We start from the raw sequence: 14,864 nt of genomic DNA on the forward strand, positions 1-14,864 counted from the left end.
ATTAAATCTAGGATGAGCACAACTGGAGCTGGAGTCACTATAAATAAATAAATAAATGGTACTCAGACACTCCTAGGTTCCCAAGCAGAGAACCAAGCAGGTTCAAGAAGAACCTAGAACTACACACAAGCAAAAAAAAAACCAAAACAAAATAACAGAGAGAGAAGAGTAGTGAATTTCTGTTGTCTCAAAGTCTCAAATGAAATGTAGATCAAGAATGAAAAAAAAGAAGGATCTTCAGAACCAGTCCACTTATGAGAGGGACCTGTCTGTCTATGTCCAATTTGTTACTGGAGCTCTCAGTGGGCTTGATTAAAAACCCTGTGCCCAGTCAACATATGACATTTTAGAAGTTGAATCTACCTGTATGGGGGGGTGGATCACAGATTATTTGAAATACATTTTTAAATATTACTTTCAAAGGAACAATAGTTTATATCTTTCTTTCTGAGCCATTTTGTTTGGAAAGCAAAATGCTATCAAAGTTAACAACAGCAATACCACAACAGTACAACAGTTTAGTATCCCTTTTTCTTCACCTTATTATACTCAACATGAAGCTTTTCTTGCTCATTTTCTAATTTATCCTTGATATTCTTCTGTTCAGCCATATTCTCCTGGATCTGAATCATGCGCATATTTCTCTCTGTTTAAAAGATAATGGCATTATTGCCCATTCTTGAATATACATTCAGGTTTTATGCATTGAAAAAGGTGAAGCAATGAAAAGCATAAAACCATAACAACACAAAACTATAGCCTATAGGTTTATTACATTTACTGAGTACAATGAAGTCATAATATTTAAGTTTTGCTGCGTAAATAGTATAGTTATTTAAACAGTGAGCTTTGATCAACCATCTAGTGAACAGTCTGAAGTCACGCTATTCCACACAGATACAGAGAAAAACATAAGAAAGGAAAATGATACTAAAAGGTACCTAAGCTTTCACTCTCCTCTTAGCAAAGACAGTTTAGCCTCCAGTTTATATTTGAAAGATCTTTTTTCTGAAATGTCTTTTTAAGAAAAATAACTTTCTGTGTAAACAGATGTACTAAGCAATAATATACTTGACATAATATGATGTCCTAATATTTATCTATTAACACCAATGAAATACAAGTGAAATAAAAAAAGCTAATACAAATAGCTACAATACAAAAAAAGCTAGTACAAATACAGCACAGTGATAAATTTTCATTGAGGAAAATATGCAATTTTCATCCTTACCAAGGTAATAATTCACAAAATCAGCTGTGAGAGCTGGTTGTTTATGTTTTCTTCTTCCATCAACACTGGAACTAGTATCTGAAGTGTCCACTGGAAAAATGTCTGTACTAATTCCCATTAATTCAGCTTTGCGCATAAGCTTGCGTATGGCTGAAGCACTGCTAGTAAGTGGCCGTGGCAGCTTCTCCCTGGGAACCCAGGCCTGAGGCCTGGTGGTGCGGGCCAGCTCTGCCTTGGCACGATACTGCTGCAGCCTGGCGTTGATTCGAGCCTGAAATAAAGAATTCCATAAATTAAAGCCATATGGGAACAATGCAAAATTGGGTTTGAGTTATACCCTTTTGGAACACATTCTCATTTTATTTTCATTTTAAAAGCCGCATGATCTAATCAACATCATTTTCATTCCAGAACTCTACGAGTGAAGAAACAGCCACTGATACAGACATTTGATTTTACTTCAAAACACATACACAAATAACATGATCCTTTCACAAGGTTTTGGAGCTATGCACAGGTTTCTTGATGACATTTCCACACCAACAAAAGTAACACAAGTGATAGCTGGCTTTTGGACAATCCCTTCTAATAATGATAATTATTTCACAGCTGGCACTGTGAAAACTCACTACTGGGAAAAGCCTCAGCTGAACTATCAACAATATATTTAGATCCTTTAAACTGGTATCTATATAAGCAATAAAAGTTGATGAAGAACATTTTTGCCATATTTGACATCGTTTCACAGGAATTCCTTTCTCAGTGCCACATCTCTTTATAAATGTTAAACTAGCGGATTGTAGTGTGCCATGACCTCAACCCAAACAGAAGTGAAGTAGCCAAGAGAAGCTCGCAACATATATTGTTGATGACATATGTATATTTGTGACCATCTGGGAGATCAAACCCAGAAGACCAAGTTGCTACTGAAAGCTGGAAAACACTGTCTTGTGGAAACTCTGCATAGTGGCAATTCTGGCAGAAAATGACATCAACATACAAACCTTCAAAGGCAAAACTCCAGCTGACTATCAGAAGTTGTTTACTTGCCTGCAGGAAGAACTGCCTCACCATATGGCATGAGATTCTCCTGAGACAAAAGCAAAACAGTGTGCATATATATATATATATATATGTATATATATATATATACACACCCGCTATGCTTAAGGAACATCTCTGATTACAACTAGAATTGTTGAAGGTAGTATTACAGACAGTTTAACACACGCTACCTTACTAGGTCTTGAACATTAATGACCAAGAAAAATGGCAAGTGTGGCTTGCAGGCTAGATCTCAGCCCAAGGGCTTTTTTCTTGGACCCCCAGCAGCAACAGATACATCTATAGCCACCATCCCATTTTATTCTCCACTAGAATGACTAAAGATGGTTTATAGCTTCCTCAGCTAAGATGCTTCTTTACATGCTCAGTTCTGAAATCCTTGGAGTCATTGAAGATGTCACAGAACTGCATACCTAAAGCCTTATTCCAGAAATAGATCACAGATTAAAATGACTAATGTCTAAATGGAATCCCAAACTCAAGTTACTTGGATTTAAGCAATTTTCAAGTATACACTTTACTCAAGGAACGTGTATTTTCTTATTGCTATAAAAAAGTACTCCAATGTAGAACAATCAATAACTATTCTAGACAGCTTTGGATATTACACTTTTTAGAGGCATTCACTTTCTTTGGCCACATGACTTGCCAGATCATCAGCTCAGTTATTTTCCTGCCTGGGCTACAAAACACCAAATAACAATTTTTTTTCCTCGTTCAAAAGTGTGACTCAAAAATCCACTTTCACAATACCAGATAAATTATTTGTACAATTGCATATTTATTTATGTTATGTTAGCTCAATGTCTGTAAATCTTACTTAAGCCTACAAACTCCCCTGGAAATTTTTATTTACTTCTTAATTTTATTTTTTTTTTCCCCAGACTAAGCTGTCTCAAGATTCCTATTTCTCACACAAACTTAAACAAAGATGGTTGAATTTACTGGTGGGATTTTAACTTCCTTGTGCACACAACATACGGTACGATAACGGGTGAATTCAAACGTACTTTGTGCCATCTCCCGAGTCAGACATTTCTAATATGTATTAAGTACCCCTTACAGTTCTGCATTTCTAAAAAGGCACAGAAGCCACTCAAAGACAAACAATTACTTCCTAAAATATCAGTATATACAACTGGACATGGAAATATATTTTTCAAGCATCCAATCTGTTTCCATATGTGTGAACTCAGGCACACACACAATGCTAATGCAAACTCATACAACGCCAGAGCCATCAATAGTGAAATCAAGTGGTTTTACAAAATGTATGGAAGTTATCACATTTGTATCAAGTTGTCTACAACACCACGTCAGGTAAGCACAAATGTAGGAAACAGAAAGAATGAATGCTGAAAACTAACATACAATACAAATAACTTAGATTAAAAAATCTGCAGGGTCTTGGTTTGGGGAAAAGAGGAGGAGGAGAGGTGCACAACAAGCACCTAAAAACAGAGCTAATAAGCTCTGTTGGACCCAAACTGATTCTGCACAACCAGCGCTTACCATTATGCTGGGTAGTATTCATATTATCGTGATTTCTCCACTACACAGGTGCATCTCTCATAATTGAGAGTTGAGTGTATTCAGTAAGAATTACGTAAACAGTTTTAAATCAAGCAATATGAAGAAACAAATATTTTATGCAAAATTATACTATAGAGTTTGCTCATAATCATTCTCAACTGCACAGGTCAAATTAATACTCTCTTATTCAAAGACCTTTGAAGAACTAGAAAGGTATGATTTTTTTAAAATAAGAAGTTTGATGATATGAAGATTTATTTTCTGATCATTAGACTGAAGTTCTGCCTTCAGAAACAAACAAACAAACAAAACCAGTTATTTCTCTCCCATAACTGCTCTCTAATATTTACAGCATTTGCTACTTTCTACAACAAATTAGGCAGGACTAATTCAGATACCAAGCTGCTTTCCTACCCAGGTGTGATTTTTCCACAGAATGAAGGTTCAGTCTAAGCAGTGAAAGGCAAGTATGCCAAAAATTCCTCAGAATCAGAAAAAAATGATAAAGCACACACATTAAAACATATTGAAGTACAGATTCCCTTAGAAGGACTGAAACCCTTATATCAACAGGACATTTATCAACTGAGCTTATGCAGTAACAGTTTTACATGGGTCCACCAAGAGACATGGATAAAGATGTTGCCTGAGATTTTTTCAGACAACTCCCACTCAGCAGAACAGAATATATTTTTTCTTCTACAAAATCTTGACTATGAAAAAACCCACCACATAGAATTCTACTTAGGCCTAAAAAAAGTGAAAAAGGATCTAACAAGAAAAAAATTTTAGGCAAGCTAAACTCTTCTGCCAAGTTCAAGATATTACTAAGGGAAAAAAATAGATTTCTACTGAACCTGGGTTTAGAAATATGCCTAATTTCTTGTCTGGTTGTCTTTTTTTGGTAACAATATTGAAGAAAATGTTAAGCAAAATCTGTGAATTACAATGAAAATTTAATTACCAACTTTATGCCTCAAAACCAAACAAAATAAGATTTTTGAATTCAGACAAGCAAGGACATCCCTCTTTCATAATTCGCTTTTTGAAAACTGTTCTTAGAGACCAAAACCTATAAATAATTCACTGCTTTGTCAAGTGACCACACACTCAATATATTTTACCTTTCATTTCCTACTACAATCACAATTTCCCAACCTCTTCATTTCTTTCTTGTTTAACATGGATGATTAATACAGACACATTTGTGTCATGAATACAATACCTGAGCTTCTGGTGAGAGCTGTTTTTCTCTCTCCTGCAAGGACATTTTACAGTAAGACTGTAATGCCAAGTAATTCTTCCGCTTCCATTTTCTGTCTAACCTGTCCGCATGCTGTTTACAATAAGCAAAAAAAGGGTCAGCTATATCCTGTTTCAGAGAAAACAAAGGGAAGGGAACAAAAATAAAGTAAGACATACAAGGCCAAAAGCCTCTGAACAGCACAAACATTCTGGCAATGAGTTCAAATAGACATGCTTTTAAAAACAACTAATATCTATGTTTCTAAATCAATTTTGTCATGTTTATGTAATTTAGCATATAAAGTGCTTTTCCACTGTTTTCACTGCATGACCCTAAATGTTTTTAAATGTATTAACTGTTTATCTCTTTACTGTTCAATCACTGTACTATTTCCTCATTCCCTGAAAAAACAGCAGAAAAAAAGCCTAAGTACAACTCTCTTTAACATATAGCATGTATTGTTAACTTCCTGTTGCTTCACTGTGTCTTTTCCATTATACAAGGGATTTACAATACTGAATAATACCAAAGGCAATATATTTGGTCTTCTCAAATGATTTTCCTAATACTTTTGGTGGCTATACCCCCTACATGATTTATCATCTCTCAGATGATTTTTTTTTTTTTCATTCTTTGCTCCATCAGATCTGCACATGATGGTTGTAAGTTTATAGCAACTTTAAGCACTTGCAAACCTTGACAGCAAACTACAAATATCTGAGTCATGAGGAGAAACGGTTTGAGAAGTATATTACATTGCCAGTATATTTGCAAGTAGAAAAATCATCATAAATGTAAAGACTAAGAAAAAAAACTTAAAACAGTCTTCCTTCATAAAGTAATAAAAATATTAATAAATAATTCACCTATCAAATTATCCTTTATTCTGCCTATAAAACACAGACACATAAAATCTACACAGGCTTTCTTCAGCAACATAATTATGATTTAGATTTTAGAGTGTGTGGCAACTTACTTCCAAAACTAAGCAGCATCCTAAAATAAGATTGTGTGAGGACTTCATAAAAAATATTTTGGTTACAGAAAAAAACATGCAACAAAATTTTAACGTGCAAAGGCAAGTAAATGTGTATGCCTAGAAGAAATTCACATAGAGTATTTGAAGAATCAACATTACACATAATTTATTAAGGACAAAACCAATTAGGTAATTGTGCTATTTATCAGTCTCACAGAAGAAAGTATTTTCTGATTAATTTAAGAATCACCTAGTGGTCTGCTGTTTTCAGAAACAACAGTGTCAGTGCAAGTAATGCTTCTTTGTGTGTTATCTGTGGTACTTGCTAAGGCAATAAGAATTTAAATTGTTCAGCTATGAACATGACAGATTTAATTCAACTGATGCATATCAGGATGAAATTTTGCAACCTAAAATACTTATACCATAAAAATGAACTTGGAAGTAGGAGCTTCAAATCTATATTGCTTTAATCATAGTACAGGGGAAAACTGGTAAGAACAGATATTTTAAAAAGTTATTAGCAGGTTATAAATGTTTGATTTTCATTCAGATTCCTATGATCAACTTTACCATAACACAAGTCATATACCTGTACTGCAATTTGAAGAAAATACTGGACAACATGCATAAAAAATGACATTACAAATGCAGTTAATTTCTCAAGACACTCCTATTTGGTATGAAACAGAGATTACTATACTACATAAACTATATAAGTAGTTTTAGCAGGCAAACTTCAAGAATTAGAGTTAGAATTCATGTCTGTATTGACTGAGAGTCTGTTAAGCTTACTTTTGTGTTAATCTTCTCTGGCCCTTTTTCCAGGCCATTTTAAAAAATGCTCAGAGTTGGACAAGAGCCCTCCCCAGACAGTCTCTTTACTTGGCCTAAGACTTGCTACTGATTTACAAAAACCTTGCTCAGGGTTAGCAAGCAAAACAGGCACAATTTCAGGTTGTCTTCACAAGCTTTTGACACAATTGTCTTTTTCTATCCTTTCCATAGCTACCTCTTCTGCTGCTGCTTCTGAGAGGAGGCCTTCCTTCTGAGCGCAAGTCACATGGAAATAGGCTCTGCACATCCCAGCATCACAGCTAATGCATACACCAGTTCTGGCAAAACGGGGATCTTCGCAAAAACTGCATTCCTTTATAAAGAAGAGTGGAAAACGTCACAGTAAATATTTCAGGTGTGTTTTGCCAAATATATGTTAATTTACTTTTTACATATAAAAACTAAACACGCAGATTTACTCTTGTGTAGTACAGATACTCCTGTGTAGTACAGAAACCAAGCATGCTGCTGACAGTTGACACTACTTAAAACTTCACCCCTTCCCAACCCCCACGATTGACTTCATTTTCAACAAGAAATGGAAAAGTGCTTAAACAACCTAAACAGCATGTTGGATGAATTTTCATATGAACTTCCATGTCTTGTATTTCAGAGCAAAAGCTAAATATCAGCAGAGCAATTAATGCACAATTCATTAGATAAATATGGTATCATAAAACAACATTACTGGTCAGCAAACATTCAACTATTCAACAAGTGCAGAGGACAAACAAAAAAAAGATCTGCATCACTGAAAACCATAGATAATTACATAGATGTCCTCTGATAAGCAATGGCTGAGCAGTGGATGTGTGACAACACAGAAAAAAAATACTCAAGAATTGTAAATATCAGTAAAGAAGGTTGTGATTCGTTTAATTAGGCCACCATGGCTTCAGCTACTCGCATTCTAGGCACAGGCACTTGCAACACAGCAAATTGGCATGCCCTAATGCGACCTGGAATTAAAAAAAAAAACCTTATTTTTCAACCAGATTAATTCCTCAGTCTGTTTCACCACAAATTCATATCAAGCAGCTGTGCCAGAAAAATAGTGATGAGCACATAGGCAGGAATAAGTAAATGGGAGCTTGGGGTGCTTAAGGAGTGTTGCTATCCAGTGCATAAACATGACCTAAAAGTACACTGGGGTGTACAATTCTTAATTTCTCACATGCTCAATACAGAGCAAAGCTGTGTATCCCCTCGAGAAAATATCTCCATGCACAAAAGTAAACAGCAGAAAGGAACAGCAAAGAAAACTCAGTGATGGAAGAATCTCAGAACACCACATACACAGCTAAAGAGTGCCCTTCTAGTGTAGTGTAACAGCAACATGTAACAGGTAAGAAATGAAGTGAAAAAGAAAATTAAATTAAGCTGGTTTTGCAGGGGGCAATTTAGCTAAGTAAGCTGTAACTTCCACACTTGATACAGCAAACAGGGTTTGTTTAAAGCTCTATCAGAGTAATGAGTCCTCATCTGTGCAGTTCACTTTCACCTTACTCACAGTAAGAAAATACACCCAAATTCTTAGCCCTACTCCTATATATCATAATAAAAAAAAAAAAAAAATTAAATGCATGATTCATTGCAACAACAGTTTGGGAGTTTTGGGAGCTTGCTTGGACTTTTTCTTATACAAACATTTCTAAACAATCCTAAATGTCTCAGGGGGTCCATGCTGAACATGCTCCTGATACAAGTATGTTGTACAAGGGCAATTCAAAACGTTTTCATGTATTTAATACCTGTATTTTTAAAAACATACTACCTATTTTCATTTCACATTCAACTTGACAAATTGACATTTCAGAACATGAAACTGCCTGTGTGCAAATGAAGCATTAGAGCAGCAGGAGTACAATCACCTTCCTTCACATTAAGCTGATAGATACAGCTTCTCCACAATGTCCCCATTAGCTACAGAAACAGTATTTAGCAAATTACTGACTGCTATCCTCTGACCATTGCAATGGTTTTCTGTATGGTTTGTGCATGATGCCTTCTGATCTGGATCAAAAACATTTACATGTAAAACCATGAGCTACTTTTCTGTTCCAAGTTGAGCGTCACATGGAGTTGTGATTTTTTATTTTAATACTGCTTTGCAGTAATGTTTTTGTATGCATTCTAGCTTAGAATTATATGGACCTTAAAAGCAATTCTTTACTGAATCTGTCGCTTTCTTAATCAACGCAACCTTCAATTTCTCTATTTCACATCCCATAAATCCTCTTCATTTTCCATTCACATTCTGGCAATCTGCCACTAACCAACTTTAAAAGAAAGTAATTAGCACTTGCATAAAAAATAAGGAAAAAAAAGGGGGAAACCAGTGACAGAAATTATGGAGAAGAGTGGTAAGGAAAATAGAAAGAAAAAAGGGAGGGAAAAGCAATGATAAAGCAAATGTGAACATACTTCATCTGATTTTAAGTCCTGAACCTCACTGCAACTGCTATAAACAAGAAAAATAAAGCTGGGAAGATGTATATGCTTCTATTATACGTAAAAAATGTAAAATAAAGCTACACGTTGGCAGTACGTCTCTTCTAAACTTACCTTGGCACCATACTTTGAATAATTCATTTCTGTAAGTGTTACTGGACGCAGTTTGTCAATATCTCCAAATGCCACTCCTGGAACATAGAGGGCACAAACAATATGTACCCACCTAAAACAGCAGATAAAACTAGGTTACTGTTATCAACGTTTTGCTCCTGTATTATACTCACCATCTGCAGATTTCAAAGTGCCTTGTAAATGTTACAGATGCTAGCAGAAATGTGCTTGAAGGAAAGCACACTAGAAGCAGGGAGAGAACGCATATTTGGAATTCAGCAGCTCACACACTGAACCACAGAGCACAGCTTTTCAAAGCCCTTGGGATTGCTCTGCCTGTCTGGATCAAAGGCTGGGCTACCATCACCTTTTGGGTCTCATGGCTCTCATGTGGGGCTCCGCACCTCTTTTTATGCAACATGAAATGCATATAAAGATTTTGATATTACTTCTAAGGCTAAGGCAGACAAATACTTCAATGATGAGGCAGAAGGTGGGAAGAGAGGAACAAAATTGTATAGGTAGTCATAGCAGTCCTGAGCTCTGAGCACGTAACTATGAAGTAACTAAAACACTTCATCTGTCAGAGTTTGCATTGTTCCAGTTACACCTGTTAGTATCACCAAAACTAACTAGTTTTAAGCAACACAGATAGGAACTGCATTCAGTTATAAGCATACCTGTGCTGTAATACAGAAATGCCTACACAAAACTCACATGAACAGACTATTACTTCATTGTACTTTTCTTCACTGGCCATAAACAAACTGGAAAGAGTATGAGGCCTAAGTGTTCAGCCTTGAGAGGCATAAAATTAGACAGCATGAATTTGGACCTCGGTGTCTAGTAATTAAATACAACACAATGGTAAAGGCATCAGCCCCAAGTCTGCCTTTGACAGACATCTTCATAATCTACTGAAACTCCCAGTTACCAAAAGACAGCCTTGCAGCAGAAGAAACAATTTCTTCTTCTGTAATGAACACTTCTTAAAAGATCCAACTCGCATTGTCACAAACCATCAGTTAGTCACTAACTCAAAATCTGTTCTACACAGCATGCGTGACTCAAATCAACTGAGACAAACTAATACAGAAAGTGTTCCTCCCCAAAATAATCTTTCTGCTTCATCAAAATTCCAGGAACTATTTGCTACCCCTTGCTAAGTCACTAGGTGGGAGCAAACTGTCATAGACAGAAGGTCAATAATGCCACCTTCTGTTATCTTAAAATATTCAGCAAAACAGCCTCACAATTGCAAAGGTGTGTAGCTACCACTTTGAACCTACAAGCTACCAAATGACACGCAACACAACTAGCGACTTTGGATGTGAGCTGAAATATCCTGTGTTTGACCCTTAGCATGCAGGTTAATTCAGCACTTTATGATCTTCCCAGTCATTAATGTTTGACAGTAAATATATCACTAGTGAAGACTAAAACTTCTAAGGGAATAATAGAATCTACACCTTGTATTCAAGTCTCGACTGTGCCAGAAACACTTCTTCCCTTGGCTCTTTCATCACCCACAAACTGCAATTTTCCAATCTCCCTAAATGTGCTCTTCTTTTCTAGTGTTCTAACACTGTTTAGCCTTTTCTCCCTTCTCTTTGTTTTGTGTGTCAATTAAAAAAATTCAACTGAGATCAGAGCAGTAAGATCCTGGTTTTAGCTGCACTTAAACAGCATGTTTATCAACCTGTTATTAACTGACTGTCTACAGATGAGAGAAATACTGAAGCTGATGGTTATACTAATCAGGAGCTACATGTAACCCCGAGTTCCCATGTTTCCCAAATCACCATGTTTCTCATCAGTGGTCCTTAGACCTACAATGCTGGAATTTAACACATTCAGAATTATTAAGATCCATGTTAATTATATATGACTCATATGTCCAAACAGAAATTCAAAAAAAGCAAGATATGAAAGGTTCAGTAGCAAGCTCAAAAATACATACACATTTAAGTCTTTACAAAATAAAAGAATGAACTTGCAATGTGTAATGTACAAAATTAGTGGACAGAGTGTCTATTTAGCATTTTCCCCAAACATAGTCCATGATAACTGGATAACAGAAAAATCCCAATAACAGTAAGAAACTACTTAGAAGCCATTAACTCACTCCACTCTCTAAGAAACTTCTCAGTAAATCTAAGTCACAGTACTGACTGATCCATAGCGTTGTATCTGACAAGACTCTTTACAACTCTTTATCTAAAACCAAGTTTTTGCCCTATTGCTAAACCACTCAAGTTTGAGATGCTAAGTGGTAAATTCCCTTTAAAGCATGAAAAATTCAAACAGTGAGAATAATGTGTATCCCAAATATACATTTACATGCAACAACTGCATTGCTTTAGTTTTACAGATTTCACCAGGGTTCTCCACATTCACAATGGTTTGGTCACAGCACTGTAACTACTGGAAGACTCAAAGAAAATTTAAAGATGAGCTATAACCTTGTATTTAAATAAAATGGTACAAATATGAAACCATGCTGGCTGCCAAAAAACAAGCTGAAATACTCAAGTCTTCTGCCAAACTTCTTGGTGCTCAGACAGGGAGCAAAGATCATCCCTGGTTTGATTACAGTATAAACACTCCAGCATGCCACTACAACCCTCTAACTTAGTGCAATATTACAGGCAAAAAATAAGATTCTTCTCCTCAGTATACGAAAGTGCATCTTCTGTCTGCCTTCCCACAAATGCAATGGAGGCAAAAGACATTCCTGTGGGTTAGCAATGGAGCACCTGGGACCATCTCTGCCCTTCCACTCTGTATCCAGAACTGGCAATAGTTTGGCCCAAATCACTACCATAACTTTATGACATATTCTACAAAAAAGCATACGTCTGTGCATAAATGCGTATTTTGGTAAATATTATGCATTTACTAAAATAAATATCTCATTTAAATGAGCATATTCTACTCATTTTCAAAAGAAATCAAAATACCTTTTTCAAAAAAAGCAAAATGCCACATGCGGAATGAGACCTGTAACCTTGAGATAATGAGATTGCTTGTTTGTAAATAAAAACCATCTGAATTCTGTAGGCCTTCTTTTCTATAATCTTCCATTTATTTAAGATGTGTTACATAGTACAAGTTCATATAAACTGACGTTATGTATCTCCACAATTACTATTCGTAACAAAAATCCAAGGTTCTGGTTGGACTTTTTTGATAGTAAGTTTTAATACAGCCTCCTAAATGTACCCTCCGAAGTTCAATATAAAGATACACATCTTCTACAAGCAGCTGCTTCTCAATTTAATTTGCACAGTTTTTTCATGCTCCACTGGTGTATTAAATGCCGCTGCACTCCATAGGAGTTTATCTATGATAAACCCAACAGCTGGCTGCTTGCTTCATACTGACCTTCTCAAAATGGTTTAGTACATGTCACCCAAGTATTACAGTATTACAGATTTAAATTGCTATTTCAGTGTGATTGGCACACAAGTGCCTCATTTCTTTAACCACCTATAGGAGAACTCAGACCTGAATCTTTATTAAAAAATATATACAAGTCAGTCAAGTTCACAGTTGAAGCAATTTCAGCTGCTTCTAATACCAGTTCTAAATATTTTCCTGCTCATTTGTTTAGCTGCAAATGTTTTAGAAGCTTGTAATTAAGACAAATTGGGTAATCAAAGAAGAATAATCTTCCTTGTTACTCTACCATCCATTTAGCTTGGAGCAATGATGACAGATGTTGATTACGGAAGAAGAAAAACTCCATACTGAAACAAGGACAGAATTCATATTCTTGGATAATAGCATTTTGAGAAATAAAATTTCATAAATTCACATTTATGCTTGTGAAACTGAGAGGTTAATGTGAAAAGGCTTCTGCTGAGAAACTAAGCACCTCATTATTCTAATGATTCACCTTTCACGTAGGAACAGAGAAATTATTCCAACTTGATTATGAAGAGAAACTGAAAAGATTTCATCTCACCTCTGTGCAATTTCCAGCACCGATGTGTATGAAGAATTTATTTTAAAAAGGCGGTAAGGGGATGGAGAGCAATGGCGAGTTAAAGGACTCTGTAATTCAGTAGTCTCTCTCTGCTAGTATTTCAAGAAAAGAACTGAACTGGGTTGCAGTTTACTGAGTATAATTAAATCATAATGAACACTGCCAGTCCCAAGACTCTACCCTTAGCCTGTAGTGCCCCATTACCCTTAAAAATTCAAATTTGTAAATAAATGATAGAAAGAAAGAGAGCATAGGAATTTTCACATGGTAGGTAGTTTTTTCTAGTACATAGGCTCTATTCATCTATGAGAATAAAACTATAGTTATTCATTACAGCCATATCACATTATCTAGCAGGTAAAAATACAGTAATAATTATATTATTGTCTTAATGCCCACAATCACCCAAGTAGGCACATGATTCTTCACAGAGAACCAGTGTCACAGAGAAAACACTTGCACATTAATCAAAAGCATGCTAACATTTTAAGACTCACGTATCATTTTTGTGTAAATAGTACAGTACTTTATTCTGCTTTCATTGTTTTTTCACTTTATAAGATGCATGTAGAAGACAGGAAGGGAAAAAAGATTTCTTTTACATGCTGTATGTATATCTTTAGAACACATCTCAGCTACAAATGGAGAAGTGGAGCTCAGTGGGTTTCAGTGGAGAAAGGCAGATGCCTCCAAAGGGTACTGCTAGCATCTGCATCCAATGGTCAAAGTTCAGTGTTATGAACAACCTCGTTATCTCTTTACACCCAACATGAACTCAAATTGGTTTTGCTGTCAGGAAAAAATACAAACTAAGGGAGAAATACAAGGGCATGTACTATTAAATTCACAAAACCTGAATCAACTTATGACATTCCAATACCACATTTACTTTTCTGAAGATAGACAACACAGTATGTAAAAAAAATTTAAAAAACAGTATGTAAAAAAAATTAAAAAAAAAAAAAAAAAAAAAAAAAAAAAGCTTGACAAAACATCATCCTGAGCTCTGCTGTGTTTTTAATGATGGCAGGACCAGATCATTAGAGTACAAGCAACAGTAAAGTCCGTAGAAGACCAGAAATGAATAAACAATACATTTTTTAAGAAGACAAATAAATAAACAGCAAAGAACTAGGGAGGGGAAAAAAAGGAAAATACAACAGACATGGATATGCTTATACACACATTATGTAAGTGATAGCATATACAAAAGCTTACTAACACAGATGACAAGATTAAACTTTTACTTAATTTTAACTCAAATCCTAGCATTTGTGCATGTCTGATTAGGGAACAATATATATTTAAGTGTAAATATTAATGCGACTATCAATTCATACTAAAAAACACAAAAGATTTTACAGTAACACATGTTGACATTTCTGAATTTTAGAGTACTTAAAGTACCTGTACTAATACT

At 35.4% G+C, this 14,864-nt stretch overlaps 1 protein-coding gene across 1 annotated transcript in view; it reads right to left on the bottom strand.

Moving 5' to 3' along the window:
• The window catches only part of PHF14 (PHD finger protein 14), a gene marked incomplete at its 3' end in the record, with an annotated part of 165,348 nt that overhangs the window by 121,823 nt on the left and 28,661 nt on the right, over positions 1 to 14,864 (bottom strand). Inside the window, exons 6-10 of the mRNA XM_080340474.1 lie at positions 9,457 to 9,568; positions 7,067 to 7,204; positions 5,055 to 5,201; positions 1,232 to 1,502; positions 540 to 646 (exon numbers count right to left, since the gene is read on the bottom strand). Coding sequence (XP_080196600.1) covers positions 540 to 646; positions 1,232 to 1,502; positions 5,055 to 5,201; positions 7,067 to 7,204; positions 9,457 to 9,568 — 775 coding nt within the window. The remainder of the gene's footprint in view (positions 1 to 539; positions 647 to 1,231; positions 1,503 to 5,054; positions 5,202 to 7,066; positions 7,205 to 9,456; positions 9,569 to 14,864) is intronic.

The sequence above is a fragment of the Nesoenas mayeri genome, assembly GCF_963082525.1.
Source record: "Nesoenas mayeri genome assembly, chromosome: 2".
In the NCBI taxonomy this organism is placed as follows: Eukaryota; Metazoa; Chordata; class Aves; order Columbiformes; family Columbidae; genus Nesoenas; species Nesoenas mayeri.